At 34.9% G+C, this 24033-nt stretch overlaps 1 protein-coding gene across 1 annotated transcript; it reads right to left on the bottom strand.

Moving 5' to 3' along the window:
• Positions 1-1861: 1861 nt before the first annotated feature.
• On the bottom strand, positions 1862-22736 carry LOC118271300 (FMRFamide-related peptides). The gene is made up of 3 exons (XM_035587334.2): positions 22635-22736; positions 3580-3725; positions 1862-3163 (listed from the first exon to the last, which is right to left on the bottom strand). The coding sequence occupies exons 2-3, from the start codon at positions 3708-3710 to the stop codon at positions 2725-2727; spliced, it is 570 nt and encodes a 189-aa protein (XP_035443227.2). The 5' UTR covers positions 3711-3725; positions 22635-22736; the 3' UTR covers positions 1862-2724.
• Between the last annotated feature and the right edge of the window lie 1297 nt (positions 22737-24033).

The raw sequence follows: 24033 nt of genomic DNA, 5'->3' as shown, positions 1-24033 counted from the left end.
GTTTGTAAACCCACTTACGAAATTAGAAAATATCATAGACAGTAGACTGAGGCATTGTCAGATAAATATAACAGACATATTATATGCATAGTAAAGGGCTTCAAGTGTGACGAATGAGTGAGGTTTAGGCACAGTGTTAAATTTATGTTTTTGTTTAAGTTACATGAAAATTAGCACGAAATCTACAATTATGTTTAGTGTATGACCATAGGTTCACCCTCTGTTACCGGGGATTTATAACATAACTGAAGAAAAGTAGGTATTTCACTATAATTTATGTGTACATCTATCTACCTCTTCTAGAATTCCCACACTTAACTACTGACTAGACTGTGTAGAATCTTGATTTGACACTTAAAAGCAAAGCAAGAGTAAAACCATAGTCTAGTTCAAGTCATAATTATAACCCTTTGCACCCACACAGTGCCTAATGCTAAAACTTTTCAGAAACTGGTTGGTATTCTTGTAGTACCTTTAACGTGGTACCTTGTTGGATCATTAGGCCTACATTCAAAGCGAAAATAGAAGTGGACCTTAGGTTACAACCTGTGTGAATGTATAGTAATGTACTGTTTCAAGACCCGGACACAGTTTACCTTTTGTTTTATAGTTGATTAATTGAACAACTCTTAAACTTATTTTATGTAGGCCTGCGTTGTTGATCGAGTGGTCGCAAAAGCAACTGTTGCGAAACTCGGTTTCAATTTATAAGTCATTCAAAGTATTAACTAAAAATTACGGTTTACTCACGTACATGGAGAAAAGCTCTACTAGTTTCGATTCACAGAACTCTTCAACATGGCTCAGTAGGCAGCGCGACGTCCCGCGACGTCTGCTCTGTGACTCGTAACTAGTAGAGCTTTTCTCCATTAACGTACCTAAGTAAACCGTGATTTTTAGTTAATTTAGTATTTTCCACGACAGAATAATTTCAAATGAAGTGAACATTTTCGGAAACCACTTGTGGTCTTAAGCATCGACCAACTGAACATTAAAACTTATTCTAAGTACCTCTCTTCATACCTATGTAAAATAAATACCTACATAAACAAAAACTTTGCAATTTGCTTCACAATATAAAACGATTTATTTATTTACCTTACCGACGTTATATCATTTCACTTTACCATCGTTTTCATGGACATCGGAAATCAATTACATTCTTGTTTACATCAAAACTGGAACAATGCTTTCCATTCCTATAGATTTACTTCCTTATACATCTGTGTTTCTCAAACTATAAGTCAACCTCACTCAGCTGTGTAAATGAAATGAGTAGGTCACTGTATTTTCTTATTATTTATTGTTAAGAATCGTGATATTGCTAATTTTATTTAGTGGTCCTTTACGAATCTAGTTTAGGTCTGTAGTCCAAGTCCCGGTTCGTTCAAAGAAAAATTAGGTTTCTGATCTTCTAAATTTTCAATGAAGTGTAGATAATGGTGTCCGAATTACATCAATAGGTCTGTCTGTGTCTATCTTTAGGGTACAAGGACCTCCGCTTTTTTAAGTGATAAAACATGTACATTACACCTTATCATCATTAAATTTAGTCCTGAAAATTATTCATTACTCAATAACTTATTATGACTATGATAACATAACTGGAAAAAAATATAATTATTTCAAAGTTATTTGCTCCTCTGTATATCCTTTGGTAAATATGTATAAAGCATGTTATTGTCAGTGTAGGTACGTGTTATGGACATTGTAAAAGGAATTGAGCCAGAGCCATAATTACGTTTGGAAAACACTGTAGAAAATAATTGCCTTACACACCCTTTTAGCTCATAGGCATTTTTGATCTAATTACGTGTATATTGTTTCGGGAACCAGGTTTTCATTTAAACTGATTAAAACATACGATAAACTTCATTTATTTAAATAAAATATGAAATGAATGTTCATCATTACATAATAATGCTTTATTAAGTATTGCAACAATTCAATACATTTATTAACTATTATTATTTATAACACCAATTAATATTTAAAATATATATTTTGCGGGATTAAATGTAAATTTTAAATTAGTGTGGGCATCCGAAATTGAAACACCCAGCCTATTTCAGATGCTAACACTTTTAATGTACAATTTTATTTTATTTTATTTATAAATATTTTGTGTTAATTATTTTAAATGAATTGAATTTGTGAAATTAAATGTAGTTCTTTTTTAAATTATCTTTTTATAGACTTTATACAATATTATCAATCAGATTTTAGTTTATTTTAGAATATTTAAAATTAATATATTAATTTGAGATCAAATAAGTAAGCGTATTATGCTTTTAGATAATTATTATACATTATTAAAATATGAATAAAATGTTTAACTGTATTTTCTAAAATATGAATACTTACAATAAATAACTATTTTCATTTTTAAAACATCAATGCACCACGTAGTTTAGCCTCATTAGAAAACTTTTGCCCGTCATATATATTTGGGAATAAAATGTAACAAAAATAAATGAAAATTGAACAATTGTTTACCATAAAAATTGTTTTAAAATTGACAGATTTAAAAAACAGGCAAAGGAGATAGCAGTTCAAAAATAAAACTAAAACTTTACAATATACGATTACATTTAAAATTTTTAAAACTTCATTTAATAAAATAAAAACAGTAAAATTTTGAAAAACTGCTATCCATTGCCTATTGAATTCACAATAAAATTCCCATACAGCGGTAAATACAGTAATGTACACGTAACAACGAAATTACGACTGGCAGTCATGGCATGCGTCAACAGACCTCTTCCTTCTGCTGTCTTCTGACTCCTCAAACTCATTCTCATTGACTTCTTCGCTATCCCTGCCAAGCCTGATGAAGTGGTCCCTCGCTCGGCTTTTCCTCTGAGGGTATCCGCTGACCACCAGCTCAGAATTCTGCTCGTAGGTCTTATCATCATCGACTGAACGTCCTAGCCTGATGAAGTTGGGGTCCCTGCCAAAACGGACGAAGCTAGCTGACTTCTTGGTCATGGGGACGTCGTAGTCTTCATCATATGCTCGAAGGAGGGAGACCAGGTCTTCGGTGGAGAGTGTGAGTGGTTGGGAGCGGCCGAAGCGAAGGAAGCTGTTGCCTCGTCGACTGGGGCGCTGGAATGCTTCTCTAAGGTCTGCCGCTGATGGTTCTGGTGGGTATGAGCGGCCGAATCTGTTGAGAGAAGAAGAAGAATGAATTATTTATTATTTATTTTCAGCCATGGTCGTCCCACTGCAGGGCAAAGGCCTGCCTACCGTCCTTCCACTCGTCTCTTCATAGAGCTTTCTTTTTCTTTTTAGAAGAATTAATCAATTAGAAAAAGAGATTGATAATAGCATTTTCTTCGAGGCATCTACAATACTTAGATTAAATAAAATACAGGGCCGTAAATATCAAAACTGTTATCGGAAGTTAGAGCGATATGAGTGTTGCTAATTATAAAAGAAACGACCCAAACTAGAATTTTCTCCTTGAGTAGGAGCATTTGCAAGCATACTCAAATTCATACATACACAAATAGTAGTTCTATGAGAGAATCAGACCCATAATACTTTTCATTAAGAAAAAATCTAGTCTTCTTCACAAACCTTATCATACTCCGGTCGATGGCACTTCTGCGCCTGGCTTCGAGGTCTGGGGAGCGTCTGACTGGGGTGGAGGTGGCTCCAGCCACCAGCCACAATGCTGCCAACAACGCCACTGTCCGGGAGTAACTCATGGTGGGATGTGGGGTCTGGTGACAAGAGAAAGAGAAAACTTTAGATTCGGAGACAAGATAAGTCAGGGTATCGAGGATTTGCAAAAGATGTTTTTGAGGGGGAAATCATTAAATGACTCTCCCCGGTTTAGGTGAGGCGCTAGAGGGAGTGTCAGACTCATAGTAACTTAAAACTACCCCGTTACAACTCAAAATTATCCGAGTTTATCAGAGTTCCAATATTATTATTATGTAACACGGAAGTGCACAATCGGTCTTGATGTTTATACCATAAACTAACAAATATTTAGTAAATAACAACAAATCTCTCCTTTTATCCCCGAAGGGGTACGCAGAGGTGCACACTTTTTTTTTACGGCACGTATTGTCGCTATACAATGTACACCCACTTTTCACCACATGTGTTATAAGTCGCATGTAATAGGGGGTGACCCTTGCACATTCCAGCCGTGCTACTACTGAGAAATTTTGAAAAACCAAAAAAAGTTCAGTAATACTTTGCCCGACTCGGGAATCGAAACCGAGACCTCTTGTCCAGCAGTCGTATAGTTTAACGTATATCTAGTAAGTATTGTAATTAATTACAATTTGACATCCGTGTTAGCTGATACATTACACGTGGACATTCGTGAGGCTTCGCATTGGTATTTATTTATTGCTATTCCTAAATGTGTGATGAGACAGTTGTAGAATATGTTTAGGAGATTTATTTAACTGTCGCACTCCTTGTAACGATTTTGTCCTGAAAACAATTGCTAAGGACTGGGTTAAGTAACCATCAAATGACGATGAATACGGTGGTTAGACTCATAAATAAAATTGGAGTATCTGTTTGCAATATTGAAATAATCGCTTATGACTAGGTTTAAACGAGACCCCTTTACACCAAAGTAATTTTCAATTTTGTTTCGGCTGATCTCTGAAATAGCTGGACTGATTCTGACGGGACTTCTATTATGGTATGTAGGATAGGTAGGTTGTATAGGTATTTGATATAATAAGGAGCACTTAGGCTACATTTATTCGCCACAAAACCTGTAATCCACAGAAGCGAAGCCGCGGGCATCAAGTATTTAAACATACATAGTAAGGACTTATATATAACTCTGATATCTCCACATTTTACCCTTAAACGGTAATTCAACATCATTTTTAATATCAGAGGTTTTCGATTGCAATATTCGAGTCAAAGAAGCGTGGATTAAAAAGTTAAAATAATCTACCGTACACCTCACCCACTACTTCGCACTGAAGTGAAAAGATTATAATGAATGTATATTTCCTAGTTTTCAGTACAAAGTTGAAATAAATTTACGTGCACCGACTGAAATACAGCGCTGAACTTTATATCTGAGGGATTACTTTAATGAATAACACTGAAACTGTAATATTTACTGAGAATTTCATTAGTTTAGCTGTATGGGATCAAAATTACTCAGTGTTGTGTGTTAATCGTGGTTTTCTTTTTGGGTTAAAAAAGGGGTGAATTTTAAATTATTTAAGTACCTCCTCATCCTACGAGGTTATTAGCAGAGGTATATTAATTAGGTACAAGATCTCCGGCCACCGTGGGTGCGGGTTTTTTTTATTTTTTTTTTTGGGGTAAATCATCCAATTATTTCTCCCGCCTTAGGTCAGGCGAGAGGGAGTGACAGAGTCAATGGAAGTATTTGCTAATGAATACAGTTATATCAAAGGTGTTACAAAATGTGAGTGTGACTCTTACTGACTGAAAACCACCCCGTTCCTTCTCCTGCTTTGAGCCGGAGCCCCGGTAACCTGTTACATTATCCGCAGCTCCGGAAACTACCAGTTTTATGTATGGTACATAAATTAATAAGAAGACCATTACAGGGCTCCATAAGTCAAATTGCAACCTACTTTCTGAAAACAACGAACTAGTTCATCCTTAATTCGATTTATTTTTAAAGTAGGTACAACCTAATCAAAACCTTAGTATTAAAGTCATTGAAGCGAATATTGTAAGTAGCTTAGTTCCAGATAATCCTCGTGTATGTATGTACCTCTGTCCTATATACCTATTGTAATTAATTATTATGTATGGTCTAGTAGTGGTAGACATGACTGTTATACGCGCGAGTAAGGTTTGATACCCGAGAACATGAAATAACTTGTTTTTCTGAGGTGGGAAAATCATCCAATGACTTCTCCTGCCTTGGGCGAGGCGAGAGAGAGTGTCAGACTCTTACTGATTAAAAACTACTTCGATCCTTCTCCTGCTTTGAGCCGGAGCCCCGGTAAACCCGCTAGGTAGTCCGCAGCTCCGGAACATGAAATACCTAAGTATAAAATTTCTAAGTATTTCATGTTCTTTAAAATATTTATGTATGTATTACCAAAGTATTTGTTCTTTGATTGGTATTTTGGTAAAGAGTTGAAATTGTACGTGTCTAGAGTTTCAGCATACAATATTGCAGATACGAAAGTTTGTCAGTTTGTAATTTATGTATGTTTTTGTTACTCCATCACCTCAAAACTGTTGAAGGGATCGAGATGGTATTTAGAACAGGGGTAGATTATGGTCCGTTTGAGGGCGCGAAATCATCCAATGTATTATCCCACCTTGGGCGAGGCGAAGGGAGTGGACTCTTACTGACTAAAAACCACCCCGTTCCTACTCTTGCTTTTTGAGCCGGAGCCCTGGTAACCCGCTAGGCAGTCCTCAGCTCCTGGTAGATTATGGTCTGCAATAACAAATATGCTACCAAAGCAGCTTGCAGAAGCTAGAATTTATGTCAGAAAAATAAACCTGTATCAGGTGAATTAGATTTAAGTTTATTCTCAGAAATATCATACTCATATAGGTATTTAAATTAACGTCCAAATATTACTAAAGAAAACAAAACAGACATGCCAATTATTTTACAGTCCATCTCTTTAATAGCCTAATGAAGCTAAAGTATCAGTCCTACGATTAATACATGAGTCGCTGTAATGAGGTCCGTATCACTGCGCCACAAGGTCGCAATTCCAGACACCGCGGCGCCAATGTGGGTGGACTGTCTGACTCACAACGCAAGGACATCACAGAAGGCCAACTCCGAATAGTTTACAATAGTTTCTCCGTTGCTGCGTGTCGGTGGAAAGAAGCCTAAAGCTTAGTGTATCTTTACAGATGAACTTTTGTGTGTAGGTGGTGTCCATTTTTGGTACCTTTCGTTTTTCTCTGTCCAGAATTTTGATTGGTTTTTTGAATGTGGGTTGTTAGTGGTAGTAAATCGGATTTTCTATCCGATTTTGCTCCTCTTTAGTGGAAAGATTTTGTGCAAAGTCCTATTAGCATTAATATTTCAATTAATCCTCCACTAAGGCACTCTAGATGAAAGCCAGTCAAATCTTAGGAGATTGTCTGTGCAATCCTATCTGTCATTGAAGCTAGTTTCTCCGTTGCAAAGTGTAGCTTCGAATGGAGAAGAACGTAGTCAAGAAACTCCAGCGTTACTCTTTATGATGACCTAATGTCTGTTGTAGGTGGTGTCCAATATCTCTGATACACTATCGTTTATGTCTGTCCAGAATTTTGATTAGTTTTTTGAATGTGGGTTGTTAGGGGTAGTAAATCGGATTTTCTATTCGTTTTCCTTGTTGGGAAATAAAACAATTCGGAAATATCATACATTAGTGGGTTATTTCGAGACAATAGTTAGTTCACACTATGTACCATTGTACACTCAATTTTGCAAAACAACGGCAGTTTTTCGCAGTCCTAATAGTGGTAGGTATAATTTAAATAAAACATCCATATCAGACACATTTTGTAAGAAGCTTACGTATATATTTTGTGCTATCTAGGATACCGAACATAGTACTCCAATCAAAATTTCCGAAAACAAGATTTAATGTATCACAAATAACATTGGCACTGGTACTTCTGCGCATCCTAAGTTATAGTGACATAAACCTCTTTAAGTGAAAATGTTATATACGCAAAATGTCGGTGTTTTTGTTCGTTACATTGACCTACAGATGTTTTGGCATGAATAATATATAATCCGGCAAGACGGACATAATCGTGTATGAATGTTTTTCATTGCGACGCAAAAACAGTGACTCGTGGTTTGTTAGAGCTATGGCAGTTCTTCTGTCTACCCACGTGAATGTTAGTAACTTTTGTTGATAATCTATGGAAGGATTACATTTAGGTACCTATATGAATCTTACTTAGTATATTAACATTTTGTATGATATAGGTAAATTTGAGTGGTTTTTTGTAAATGGTTGTTAAGTACAGAATGATGAGGATGGGTGTAAAATGGTAGAACAAAATTTTTATGTTGAGAAGTAACTTATGTTTAAGAGTTTAAGATCCGTCTGCTCGTTTACAGTCTTATATGATAATAATAAAAATACAACTGCGGCAATTTCGACGACTGTAGTCACCTTTGCCGTGGGCTGTGGGCAACATGCCACTTTTGTGTGAGAGCTCTAATATTATGTCTAACAACAAGAGTAAATCATTTTGCCGTAGGTGCGCAAAGTAAAAGAACAAACAAATGCAACTCTTTTTTTTATTAAAAGACTTTGTCTCTTCAGTAATCTATAACTTATAAAACTAAACCTAATAGCTAATAATAAATAGTCTAAACGGTCTACGAACTAAACTATAGTCTACGAACTACCACATCAATTTCTATAACATTTTTGCCCTATCACAAATTGGGAAAGAAATGCAACTCTAAAGTTGAAAGACAAGTCTTGATCGCAGCAGCCAGTCTTATACATATAGATAAGTTAACAACAATACCAGGTCGCTGTCAACTCACTCATATCTCATGATTCAGTATACGATGGGATAGTAATACAATTTTATCTAAGCTTTTATTTTAATCATACTGTCCCATTTTCAATCTATTTCGAATTAAATAATCCTGGAAGAAAGCCAAAGATAAAATATCGATGGTATTAAAATCGCGCCACGGTTCTATCGTTCACAGAGAAAACTGCATTAAACTTCGATTAACTGAAAAAGTTAATGTAGCTTGCAGTATTATAGTTGACATTTTCATGCCAAAACGTGGTAGTTTTGTTAGTGAGTTAGTTAATGTATTTATCTTTTACTAGCTTCTGCCAACGGCTTTACCCGTGTCCCCTTGGGATAAAAAGTACCCTATGTGTTATTCTAGATCATAATCTATGCCTGTTTTAAATTTCATCCCGATTCTTTGAGCGGGTTTGACGTGATTGAGTAACAAACATACACATAAACACACAAACTCACAATTATTATACAATACAATATACTTGAATTATTCTGCTTGTGTTGGATAGCGCATGTGTCGAGGAAGATTATAGACTATATAACATCACGAGAAGAATTTGATCAGAGAAAGGATTTGAATCTTATCAGACCGGGTGAAACCGCGCAAAAGTAGCTAGTGTTATTACACTAGCTAGTTTTCAATATCTCTATACAATAGTATTAAAACATTTTGTATTTCCACACTCATTAGTTTAATCATTATACCTACGTGCCACCATAGCATAATCTTTGAAAAGACAAAAAAAACAGTAATAAAAACCTTTCCTGGTCAGTATAAGTCATTCAAATTGGAACTTATTACGAAAATCCTCAAGGGATCAAGACTATAAGGTCTAAAATAACTTGAAACACCGCAGGGTGCTACTTCAAAACATAAATGTCGTCTAAATAAGGACTTACGACTATTTTTGTGTAGTGATTTGTTACACGAAGTCTCTTAAACTAAATCTTTAGGATTGTTTGTGGATTCCGTCTGACTCACACTCGGAAAACTTTACAAAATAAGGGGTAAAGGTTTACCAACCTTTAACAACCTTTCTCACATAGTTAAAGCAATCGAAACAATGTAACCAAGAATTGTATTGTGAATCTGATTGAAAAAGAGTAACCTATGGAGTTTCTTGCTCGTTCTTCTCCATAGGAATCTACACTTTGGAACGAGCAAATAGCTTCACTAGAGGACTGACCGGCAGACAGACAGGTTTTAATATTATTGCATTTGCTTTGACGTTCAAAAGTGACTTCCTGGTCTATTTCAAATAAATAATTTTGATTTTGAAACGAGCTGATGGATCACCTGATGGTAAGCAATCGCCAATTCCCTTGAATTTCGAATTAACGAGAGTCGACTGTAGTAGATAGTATGATGAAACGATGTTAGATTGAAAATGTGCACACATTAAGTGCAAGTCAGTGAATCAAATCTGACGTAAAATACGTGGAGCGTATCATCGGTCGCACTAACGTATCATCGGTTGAGCGTTTTACTGTACATTTGCCTGTTCTTCTTTTTTAAGGGGGATATCATCATATGTTATTATCATATTTTAAAAGACATTTGACATTATTACGATTTTTATAAAGCTTTTTGATCTGTTTAGATGTTTGGATGTTTTGTCCGTCAATCACGCGGAAACTACTGAACAGATTTTTATAAAATTTGGTATACAGACAGGGTATGAACTGAATTGGGTGATAGGATATTTTTTATCCCACGGGAACGTGAACGAAGCTGCTAGCAACAGCTAGTGTTATATAACATTAACATTACTTACTTGGCTAGACGTAGGCGTTTATATAAGTACCTAAGTTCTAGCATAATAAAGTTCCTTACTTCTCAAAATAAAACCAATCACATTACAAGTTGTTCCATGACAAAAGTATTTGTATAATGTGATTGTTCCTAACTTTAGCCACAGCCGTCACGCGAGGAAATAATCAGGAATATAGCCCGTAACCTCTTCTTGGAATTATGATTCAAACATCTAGTGTATTCATATTATGAAGAGAAAAGATTTGAATATTTGTTTGTCTATTTGTATAGAATAGGCTTTGAAATTATTGAACCGATTTGGACAAACTTTCGTTCTGAAAAAATAAGAAGTAGGATAGGCTACTGTTTAACCCGATATTCTGCCAGAGACATTTTTAATTTAAGAAGAAAATCGTTGTCCCACAATAAGATTTTCTCCTGTGTCACGGGATACGTTTACAAATATATGATATATAATTTTACATGCATATGAGATGCACACGAAACAACAATTTGTGGAACACAAAGAATTGTTCCGTGCGGAAATCGAACCTGCTACATGTTTCGTCTTGTGGGCATCCAATTACCCAGCCACCGCGCCAACCAATATCTTGTAAAACATTTAATTATTTCAAAAATAAGTCTTAAAATATTAAGCACTAAGTTTCAATTCGATTGAAGCATTTTAAAAACTCTCATCCTATTTAACATCATTTAATTTTAATGAATAAAAGATCTTAGTTAAATATAGTTCTTGTGTTCTCAATTAAATATTTAATCAAGAATCATTAAAATAATTTATCTAAGTACCAGGATCTCTTTGATTTAATAGTACTTTTGTGTTCAATGATAGAACTTAGGCTGTGTATCTTAAGGGTGCTTTTCCATAAAAGATGTGCTATGCTACGTTTGGCTTCTACTGATCATATTCATTGGTACGCATAGTTTAGCACTGGTGGAAACGGACTCAGGTACGCTATGTTTTTTACATGGAAAGATGCGTGCTATGGATGGCTTCCCTACTATCGATACATCGCATACTTGACAGGTCGAATATTAAGCTATGTATAGCTTAATATCAATGGAAACGGTCACATATTTTCACAGCCAAGCTATAAGCTATTACATCTTCGTAGCACACCTAATCCTTGATTCAAATCTGAGGCCACATTCAGTATGGACTTACATAATTTAAACTTTAAAGGAATAATATTAATTATAAGTAGTTTCAATTATTTATTTGATTAAAATCTAAGTTTACTTGTTCTGTCGATAATAAATGAGCTCTCTAAAACATATTTAAAATCTTAAGCGTGACTTATCACAAAAACAACATCTTATGTTGTTTTTGAAATCTTTGTATTTTTAAAGCTAAGGTTAGGCAAGCCAAGATAAAACCGGGGTATTTTTATACCCCGTCATCATCCCTAATGTAACATGCCATATTAATAACTGAATATGTATCTTTGATTTGTTTCGTATTTTAAGTCAAAGTCAAAATATAAATGGTCACGGTAATTAGAAATGTCAAAACAAGAAACAAATAATAGGTAATAATATGTAATTCCAGTAAAAGACAATCTAATATATTTAAAATGGCCGCCTTCACAGTTGTCAAACGTCAAAACCTAAACGTTGCTTTTTCTTTGAAACGGTTATTAAGCATCGCTTGAAGCCAAATGTAAATAAATAAGGTACATATATTATTTAACATTACAAGATGATGTCGGATTTACTGTCTATTTTTAGAATATACATAAATATCACAGAATATTTAGATATGTATACATTTTATCTTTGTGTGTATACGTTTAGCTAAGTAATAAGGTATTTGAAATAATATGGGCAACCTATTTGATAAGTAAATTAACTTAAAAAATGTCTTTATCTATCCCTAGTTATGGAAATATAAATGTCTTTGTGATCTGTAAGTTTATTTGGGTAATATCCGTATATTATCTATATCTAAATTGTAAGCAGGTAATACTCTTGCTCTTAAATTAACATTACAATATAATATATTTTACCTATATAGTATGTAGTATGTTATAGTAGGAATATTATACTCATTAAGTAAGTACTTTGTATAGTAATATTAGTGGTTAGTGTAGGATGGAATATCTTTATAATAGGTATGTATAATCTATTATATAAAAATAAGTCGGGTTTTCCTTCCTGACGCTATAACTCGAGAACGCATGAACCGATTTACATGGTTTTGTATTCGTTGGAAAGGTCTCGGGCTCCGTGAGGTTTATAGCAAAGAAAATTCAGGAAAAATTTCAAGAGAAAAGCAGGAAAACAGGGAGAATCATTGGTGGCGAAACGGAGTTTGCCTGGTTTGCTAGTTGGCTATAAAACTGTAAGTCAATGTATGACAATGACACGGACTGGAGTCCAAGGAAAACAAACTAGTTTATTATAAAAAAATGTCATATGTTTTTAAATGACTTTGTTCTAACCTATCTATAATAACATTTGCCAAAACCCCAAATCTATTTACACAGAATTTAAAATGGATTTCATTTCTAACTTCTAAACGACATGAATATGTAAAATATGACTAACGACTTGATTCAATTTGCTGGGAACAGAATAAAGGTGATTGCGTGTTAATTCATATTCAGATGCTATTAGATTCAGATGATATTAGATTCAGTAGGACTGATGCCCGATCTGGAGCTGCGGACCACGTTGGTTACCGGGGCTCCAGCTCAAAGCAGGAGTAGGAATGGTGTGTGGGTGTTTTGAGTCAGTAACAGTCTGACACTGACTCTCTCTCTAGCTTTACCCAAAGGGGTAGAAGGCATTGGATGATTTTCGCCCCTCAAAAAGAGACGATTAGATTGTTAAAGATCATCATACATACGTAATGCTATGCTTTTTAGTCACTTTAGTTAGACTTAAGGGGTATGCAGAGGTGTATAAGAGTAGCTCCCACCTTTTAATAGTGATAAGTCCAATATAATAGGGCTATCTGTCATTAGGTATAGAGATCAATTCTAAATTTAATTTTAAGTCGAATAATTTATTTCAATTAGATCAATGAAAAGGAATTTTTGAACTGGAACATCAAACAAAATAAAAAATTGAATAGAAAGAGGCGTTACTTTGTAGAATTCCATACTAAACTAATATTTCTAATCGATAGTTACTAAAGAATGAATTGAATTGAATTCAACGTCACGCCTTTTCTCCCCGAAGGGAGGTGCACATTACGGTACGTAATGCCGCTATACAATTTACACCCACTTTTCACCATTTGTATTATAAGTCCCATGTAATAGGGGGTGAGAGGTATTGCCATATACTGGCCACGATTCCAGACTCCGTGCTACCACTGAGAAATTTCGAAAATCCGAAAAAAGCCTAGTTTAGTAGTACTTTGCCCGACCCGGGAATCGAATCCGAGACCCCTGCAGTCGCACTTGCGACCACGCGACCAACGAGGCAGTCAAATTGAATTGAATAGTTAGGTGTTTTTCCTGTAGGTAGTATTAAAATAAAGCGTCAGTATGTCGATCAGTCCTCTAGTGAAACTACATACAATATTCGCTCGTTCTAACCTAATTTCGCAAGCAAAGCACATATTCAAAACGACACTTGTAGGTATATAGCTTCGAAAAGTACATTAAAATTATACATCAAACTATAAAATGATAATAAAACGGCGTCTAAAGAGAACGCCGTCCGGTAACAAAGCGGTTCGGATGCGGTTATTGTAGTGCCGTGAACCGGGGACGTGCCATGGCATAGTATACAATGCAAATGCACTGTCTTTGCCTGTCGGATGGAGTCGGAATGACGGAACTAGGCTCTCTATGTATATTGATTTGTAAGATTTTACTGTAAAGGGTGTATAGTTGTATGGTAATGAGTATTTTAACTGTTATTAAACTATCTCTAATAGTTTTGTTTTCAAATTTAGACAGATTTAAATCGTTATTTAGCTTTTGAATGTTTTCTTTTCAGGCAGTATTATAGGAAACTTTTTGTTACGTTATTTCTACAGGATCGGGCCGAAATGATGGCTAGAAAAAATATTTGGTCTCGCGTAATGACTCACACATAAAACACTTTATATAGGTAAATAACAGTTGAACTTACAACAGGATGTACCTTTTTTTTTACTAGCGCCCTTTGTGCCGTTTCAATTATACGTACGTAAGTAAAAACATATTTATTATATAGAAATTGCAAACTTAAAAAATTAGGGGGCCCCAAACAATTATTTAGACCCCACCAAGATACGTTATGCCACTGAATCTCAACCATATTCTTATATGTTTTTAGGTCTAAGATAAAAAGTAAATCATTCGTGTCTTTTCAATAGTAATCAGATTTTTATCCTCGACACACAATATATCGATAGGTACCCAGACATAAATAAACAACGATTTATATGAAATCAGAAGAAAACGATAAACAAAACACTATAATATATCAAATGTATGATAATATTTCATGGCTACCATAAAACTTATGGAAAAGACGTAAATATTTGTGAGAAAATCACATAAAATATTGAGTATTAGTACTAGCTGATGCTTGTGGCTTCGCTTGCGTTGGTTACAGACTTTGTGACTAATAAAAGTAGCTTAAGTTACTCCTTAGTAGTTCAGCTACCTGCCAATAATAGTCCCGTCAAAATCGGTAAAGCCATTTTAAAGATACCTAAGCCATGATCTATTTTGGTGCATGTATTGTATGAATACTTGTAGTATATAGAGATTATTTTAATATTACAAACAGACACTCTACTTTTATTTATTAGTGAACCTAGTACAACGTGAACTTTCATGCGGTTCTCCGAAACAATAAAATATTTGGAGCGGAAAGATATCAATGACTTGCATTTGTATTTAAACATATTTCTTTTTATCTTTCTTGTACCTTATTTGGAAGTGGGTTCGTTATATACATACATAACGTCACGCCCTTTATCTCCGAAGTGGGCGGCAGAGGTGCACATTACGGCATGCCGCTGGGCAATGTACACCTACTTTTCACCATTTGTGTTATAAGTCCAAGTAATACGAAGTGAGCCTATTGCCATATACGGCCTACTACTGAGATTTTTTTCGAAAATCCGAAAAATTGCTGTAATACTTTGCCCGACCCGACAATCGAATCCGAGACACCTTGTCCGGCAGTCTAGCTACTACTCGACCAAGAAGGCAATCAGTTACATATTTATTTATTTCATTAGTTCTGATCGTAGCCTTGAATACAAGTCTAGTTCTGGTCGGCGAGCTACCCCTGCTCGCTGTCCTCTAACCCGCACTTACGGTGGCCAGAGATCGTCGCGCGACATATACTTTCAATTAAAATAATGCTCATTTCCACAAACTGACTACTTACATTAAAGAACCAGGGTGTATTTTTTTCAAAATTGATGACATAAGAACTCCTCTGTAAGCAAATATGAGGCTCGCCTTATTTATATCCTAAAGGGACATGATATAGGATTAAATATAAACGATTAAAACCTATATACAAAGTTGACGGACCGTGGTTATTCGTGAAATGGGGTTTCATATCTTATATCTTAGGGATTTGTTCTGTCGACAGTTTTTTGGGTAAGCGAAAATATTGCTTTGATTATGTTCTTTATGCTAACTAAAAAGGGTCCATTTTTAGGGTGAAAAAAGTTGGCTAAAGTCGAGTCCATCATGGGATAGGGAGTGGAATTCTTTGCTGGAGTGTGTGTTTCCTGATTTGTATGACCTGGTTATCTTCAGGGCTCGAGTGAATAGATTGCTTATGGGCAGACGTGCTCCATCATAGGCCGCATCATCACTTACCATCAGGCGAGATAGCGGCCAAACGTCAACCCATCAAATGTAAAAAAAGTATTATCCTTTTACCCATAGCGTACAACGACAATAGACTTTATCTACAAGTACATATGGTAATACATAAGTTATGTATCAACTTCGCAACTTAGTAGCGACCTTTACAAACACAACGCCATCTATCAAAAGTTTTCGGCAGCTCAGCGAATGCGATTAGTGAAACAATAGAGAAACATTGTATTTTTATTCAGGTTACACTGTTATGGTATAAGTCGGTAAACGAGCAGACGGATCACCTGATGGTAAGCAATCGCCGCCGCTCAAGGACACCCGAAATACAAGTACGTTGCCGGTCTTTTGGGGGTTAGGAACAACCCTTTTGTTAAGGAATCGGAGATTGGGAAAACTGGGAGGGGGGCTAATTGGGCCTCCTCAGGATTTCTTGATCACAATCCTGCTATTATTATAAATGCTATAAAACGAAAACTCTTATGTACTTTTCTTAATTCAAACCTTAACCTAGTTTTAATTATAACCTAACTCAAAAAATAACAAAAAATCAACCACCCTTATAATTGGCAGACTATGGGGTTAATATTTCTAAATTCTTCTAAAATATACCTAATACACCACAGTTTAAGGTTCTAATTAACTAAAAGTTATGGAACAGGATAAAACGATAAACACCTTTTATTCAGGCTCCAGTTTTTTATTAAAACTTTTGTTCATTATTTTGGAATTTCCAGTTGATGAAATATCTTTTTTTCTGCTCTTGTAATAAAGTTGTAAATTGAGCAACGTTTATAGACAGAGACTGGCTACTTCCCAAGTAAATGGGGGTCAAGTCTTAATCAGATTTAACTAGTAATTGAAATTTTTCGTAACTATTGACATTTTTACATCAATTAGCAATAAGGTACCATTTGTGGGAGAGTCATGCTTCGGCACGAATACGCCGGCTCGACCCGAGTGATACTACAGCCTCACAGAAAACTGAAAAGTGAAGCAAGTCGTAAAGCAACGCTTGCGTTGTGTGAGTGAGGTTACCGAAGGCTCAATTACCCCTCTTTCCAAACTTCCCAATCCCCGATACCCCAACAACACTTAAATTCAAACCCCCAAAAGGCCGGCAACGCACTTGTAACGCCTCTGATGTTTCAAGTGTCCATGGGCGGTGACGATTACTTACCACCAGGTGATCCGTCTGCTCGTTTACCGGCTTATACCAGAAAAAAAAAATCCTTTTTACCCAACAAGATGTATAAGCATCTTTATCACTTACAAATCCGCAAACACAACCTCGAATTTATCAGCCACGAAAGTCAAACGCTCGTTTCAAAACACAATTTTTCTACCAAAAACCTTGTCGAGTAATGTTTAAGTGTAAGCTTTGACATGTGCCAATATTTCATCTGACGAAGATTTACTTATGTACCTTTACACTATGTAAGTTAAAACTAAGTCAACTATGTCAAGAGCGTTGAGAATCTGATCAAGTTACTTGGAGAGAGTGTATGATATAAATCGTAGTTCAAATATCGATGATAGCGATTGTCTATTGTTTCTGTAGCGTGAGAAATAGTGGGTGTGTTTTATTTGTATGTGATAGGGCTGTGATAGTAAGCAATCGGCGTTGCTTATGGACACCCGAAACATTAGAAGAGTTATAATGGCGTTAGCGGCCTATTGTTTAAAGTTGTTCCGTTCTATGATTTTTTCCTGTGTCATGGGTGCGTTTACAAATATACAAGTTCACTTACACATGAGACCCAGACCCGAAACAATATTTTGTGGATCACACAAAGATTTGTTCCGTGTGGGAATCCAAACCGCAACACGAGACCCAAACCCGAAACAATTAATAATTTGTGAATCACACAAAGTTGCTCTGTGTGGGAATCTAACCCGCTATAAGTTAAACGGCATTTATTTGCCCAGCTACTGCGTCAACCGTGCAGTCGAATTTACAGCAGAAGCAAATAACATAACTATTACATTAAAAAGTAATTTTTAAAGCAAAATGGATAGTACTTAAATTAGATAAAGTATGTCATTCTCTTTTATTTAAAATTCAATTTAAAACTATTGTAAGAAATAAATGATTTAAACTTAAACATATTTTTGTTAGCCATCCAGTATTACTCAAATAGTCACTCACTTTACTAAAAGCTCTTTTGAAAACTATTCTTATCTTTTTACATTATCTAACTAGTAAAAACATCCCATCATCATCAGCCCGTGAATTACAGCTGCTAAAATAGCATTTAGAGTACTGAATGTAAAGCCTTACTCAATATCATTTAGTTAATTAAATATCCAAGTACTCTAAGCATAAGTAGTGTTGCAACTCAAGAGTACGAAATTTCACAATATAAATATCGATTGATCGGAATAGCCCCAGGCCCTTAATGTAATTTGCAAAATAAGTTAATTACGTGTTTATAATTCGTGAGTGTGCACGATACCTGGACAAAATCCTAACGTGGGATAAAATAGAAAGAAATACATTATAGGCAGTAGTTGGGGTCAAAAATAATTGAAATCGCCTATTAGGAAAGCACATCACATATCAACAGCCTATAAGTGGCCACTGCTGACCAAAGCCTCTTCTCGCATAGAGAAGGTTTGAGCGTTAATCGCCTAAATAATTGCTTAATGCGGGTTGGCGATTTCAAACTTATAATTAGAAATTATAAGCCCAGGTTTCCTCATGAGGTTTCCCTTCACCGTTTGTCAGTGGTGTCTAATTAATCTTAGAAAGTACATATAACACGGAAAATGTCACATCGGTTCTTGTCGTTGATAAGTTTCGAACCCGCACTTTCATGTACAAGAAGCGGGCGTTTTAACCGATTCGTTGCGGATGGCACGACAGACGTGCCATCCAATTTTTTTACATATGGCGTATGACACGCGTTTCGTGTCATTTTTAAATGTCTTTTATCTCGCTCAAATCGAAAATAAATACAATTCAAGGGTAAACAAGAAAAAAGAACATTATTCTGTACATGGCTGATGGCACAATAGGCGTGTCATCAACTGATATGGCGCTTGACACGACTGTCGTGTCACGAAATATTTGTTCGTCGCCACGCATAAAAGTGCACCAAAATGGGCGTCGCAACGAATCGGTTAAACAGGAACGAATAAAGGTAATTAAGCATTAGAAGTTTCATTCCTAAAATCCTTTAAAATACATTTTATAAGTTACATGCGTGGGTACAACTGTGTAGGTTTCCTACTACAAAATTGTAAGACTGATATTTGTTATTATCATTATAATATTATATCCTGTTGTTACATTTTAATATAGATCTACAAACTAAACATGTTTCTCTTGTTTTCCTTTTTCCTAGCCCAGGGGCTAACCTTTGTATCAACAGTACGACATGACATTTTGATTGTATTTTTATTTTCGTAGATATTTTAACAACAATTCGGAAGAATATAAAAGTGCTTTTCCACCAGAGATGTGCTATGCTACGTTGTTGTGGATGCGTTTTTTTATGGAATAGGCGGCAAACGAGCCTGATGGAAACCGATCAGCGCCGCCCTTGGACACCCGCAACACCAGAGGAATCTCAGGTGCATTGCAGGGCTTCTAAAAATGAGTACGCTCTTTTCTTGAAGATTTGAATTTGGATTCCACCAATAATTTTCATTGGTACACATAGCTTAGCTTTGGTGGAAACAGACTAAGCTATGTTTTTTATATGGAAAGATGCGTTCTATGGATGGCTTCTATACTATCGATACATCGCATACTCGAGCTGCGCATCTTCCTCGCACTGCTACATAGCTTAGTATCAGTGGAAACGGTCACATAGTTTCACAGCTTAGCTGTTACATCTTTGTAGCATAGCTACATAGCACATCACAGGTGGAAAAGCACCTCTAGAATTCGGAAGAATATAACTCTTGAGAATTTGATTAACCTTTTGAAAACCAAAGTTAGTAATTCAGTGAAATGAATTGCTAATGGTTCTTTTCAATCACATTTCAGTTTATGAATAGAAAAAGTTAGAGTTATGTAATGAAGTTTAAACTTTTATAGTTTTAATTTATTAAAATTACAATACTAGCTTCTGCCAGCGACTTTGGCCGTGTTCCCACGTGATAAAAAGTCCTATTACCCAAGTCAGCTCATACGGCAATTAGTTTTTAATATACCTATATTTAATTTGTTTTATAGTAGTGATTTAACAAAAACTATAATACGAGATTTAAGAATAAAATACGAGTGAAGCCAAGTGTTAATGTTAGTTAATAAATAAAGCTGTAGAGCTTGCTTTATTCTCTGTACGTGACGATATCTCAGAACGGCAGACGTTTCCATATATTTATTTGTTGTGAATCCATTCTATATGACTTATACAATTTGTTAGGCTATGGTAGTTTTAAATTGAATTATTGTTTTTTTTTAATATGTTAGACTAGCTTCTGCCATCGGCCTTGCCTGCATGGAATAAAAAGTATCTGGATATTTACTTCTCTAAAACCAGAGTTACTAATTCTACGAATTGAATTGCTAGTGGCTCTTTCAGTTTATTAATGGTGAAAAGTTAAAGTTATGGAGTTATTAAGTTCTGCCTGCGGATCCGCCTACGTTCCCGTGGCATAAAAGGTATCCTATCGACAAAGTCAGCTTATGTCTGTATAACAAAGTTCATCAAAATCCATTCAGTAGTTAGGCAAACAAACTTTCACATTTATAATGTGATAGATTTCATTTCTGGTATATTACATGGTTATAGACTCGATCTATAGATGTTAATTATATAACAGGCGGTTTCCCGAACTTTAAGTTTTAGAGAATAATAAATTTCATCACGTTATATTGGTAAAAAAATGAAATGTTCAAAGAAAATGAATAATTAAATATAAATCAAGTATTCAATTCTTTGCTAACACGTACCTACGTTCTCTCTCTTGACCACAGAAAAGCTGTAATGTAGTAGGTTGTCTTGGAATTGTGACGTGTCTGTTGCATTGCCGTATTTGTAAAGAGTATTCAAATTAGCTTAAAGATAAAACTGCAGTTTTTGATTTAACTACTTGGCCTATCTCGCTTATTTTCCGTACATTGTCAGTAAAATTAATCACTACATAGTATAAAACAAAGTCGCTTTTTCTGTCCCTATTTCCCTTTGTATGCTTAAATCTTTAAAACTACGCAACGGATTTTGAAGTGTTTTTTTTTATAGATAGAGTGATTCAAGAGAAAGTTTTATATGTATAATACATGCATAATATATCACCATTGCACCTATACGAAGCTGGGGCGGGTCGCTAGTAACAAATATGTGATTCAAATTAACACATATGTTTGCTCAATGCGGTATATAATGTAACACTATTCACGAGTTATTAAATTAATTGAAAACACAACTGAAATTCAGTTTGTAACTAGACAAACATCTCTTCTAGATAAACTACAGGATGGATACATGAAAACCTTGAATTCCATTGGCTATGTGCCAGGCAGTATGTCCTTGTAACAAATACACTGAAACCACTTTACAGGGGATGAAATAATATGTGTGTAATGAAATTCAAATTACAATAATACGCGTATTATTAATTTTCGTAACATTCAGTGTTATTCAGCTTCTGCTAGCGGCTTTGCCCGCGTTCCCGTGGAAAATATCCTATCACCCAAGTTAGCTCATAAGGGTATGTGGGTATGTATGAGTTTGATAAAATTTGGTATTCAGACAGGAGACTGCATACCTATAATACTAGCACTAGTATGATATAATTTTAAAATGTCACGGAAGAATCTCTTGTTAAAGTTCACCCATTACAGTGAGGACTTGTTTCACAATGACTACATCTCTACTATCTGAAAACTTTCAATTAAGAACGTAATTTGTATGCACTATCTGTCATAGAAGTTTATAGGGCACTTATATGAAGGTGGAACAAGCGCTGAGTGTTAAAAAAAATACATTTATCAGAGACCGGGCAGTAGAGCTTGGAAACCTGAATTGTATATTTTTTATTTTAACTTTTTTAGTAAGAAATCTAAACTGGCAATAGTATAGTTTAGTAAAAAAATATTATTTGAAATATTTTTGTAATATTATTAAATATTTAAATTCGTGGTAAATATAAATTAATAGCACAACTTGTATTTTAGAATAATGTATTTCTAGAATTAAAACATGTAAAATGCAAGAATTTAATTATTATGTTTAGTAATTTAATTTCTATGCAATGAAATAAAAACTTTATATAATTAATTTGGGAAAGAAAAAAAAAATCCGAAATTTGATTAAACATTCACGAAGAATTTATATCGATTTTATAGTATTTTATTTTAATAAAACGACTACCGTCAGTGTTTTGAAAAACAATATTTAAAAATAATATTTTTTAACATTATTTTTATTGTATAAATTGGTCAGTAATTGCAAGAACGTATTTTACTTACGTATATTTTGGAGCGTTTATTTAAAAAGTAATAGACAAATCTCCAATTTTATAAATCAACTTTAAAAAAAGTTTGTGCAACAACAAACCTTTGAACACTGATATAACCACTATACAAGTATATTTTATAAAATACACAAGAAAAAAATACAAAATACACATACCAAAAAAGCACTGAACGTCGTACGAAGTTTACGCGGCTGGTTCGTAGCGCGTCTACGCCGTAGCGATGGTTCTACGGTTTTGGTGGCTGTAGCGGGCGCGCGTAGCATTTTATCTCGTAGCACTGATCAGCCGTGACGTCACCTTTTGCCACGGATCATGGGAACGTGGGACGAAAGTACAGTCATACACATTAGGAATTTCTCTTTGGGTATAGTTTTGGTACGGTTGTGAAGAAAAGTGAAATTAAAACTGTTTTTAGATATTAATATTGAAATGATAAATGTATGACAAATCAGTGGAAATTTAATTTTAATCTTACTACTCATTCTTGCTAGAATGGCAATAATCATTAATTCAGCTTTGTTTTAATATTTTTTTCTTAATATAGGTAAGTAAACTTCAATAATTTGTATTCCAACAAAATTGCTTCCCACCTCTTTCTCACGGAAAATCACTTAATATTCAATTTAAAATAATGCTATTTAGTAGCTAAATAACGTATCTGATTACTAAAGCCAGTTATAAGAATAATATTTTGTATGACCCGGTAAACGAGCAGACGGATCACCTGATGGTAAGCAATCGCCGCCGCCCACGGACACCCGAAGGCGTTACAAGTACGTTACCATTTGGGGGTTAGGAATTTAAGGTATGTTTGGGCCTCCGGTAACCTCACTCACACAACGAAACACAACCCAATTTATGTTGAAGGTCTTATAAAAGACTTCAACGATTTCGTAGTAAATTATTTGCGTGCGGGCCCTCTATTAATTTCTATAGTCATTATCATATGCATTCTTTAAATATGTGAAGTAAGAGCTATAAATAAATATTACATTCAAGTGTACCTCTGTCCTTTTCAGTGTATAAAAGTCACAGATAGAAAAATCTAATTCATTTATAAGAGTTGTTGTAACAAAAGTAGGTTAAAAAGATAATAAATCAAAATTGTATTCGTCATATTATGTTTTTCAGTTCTTCACGTAGGTTTTTATGGGGTAGACAGAGTTCAAACGTGGGTGGTTCATTCATAGTCGAACCTGGAACCTTGCCAAGTCTTGTCCTAACCTTCGTGTAATGCTGATCTGTTGTTAGTCACTGTGTATTAAGATGAGTGGTTGTAATTGTTCGAGTTCGACTATCGGGTATAAAGTGATTCATTTAAAAAAGTAAAAGTCTTTTAGGTGTCATGTGTAAATGAACTTGTATGTTTGTATACGCACCTATTGGGGGGCAACGTTTTTTATAAATTAAAAGAAAAAGAAGTTTACACACATCTCTCTCTGCCCTGTGACTTACTGGCATAATAGACCTTATTTCCGATGCTTTGAAACTACTTCAGTATGAACTTATTTTGTTATTAAAAATGAACTAAATGCAGAGAAGTTATTATCTTTA

The sequence above is a fragment of the Spodoptera frugiperda genome, chromosome 9 (assembly GCF_023101765.2).
Source record: "Spodoptera frugiperda isolate SF20-4 chromosome 9, AGI-APGP_CSIRO_Sfru_2.0, whole genome shotgun sequence".
NCBI classification, from domain to species: Eukaryota; Metazoa; Arthropoda; class Insecta; order Lepidoptera; family Noctuidae; genus Spodoptera; species Spodoptera frugiperda.
This window is presented reverse-complemented; position numbering and strand designations above follow the sequence as displayed.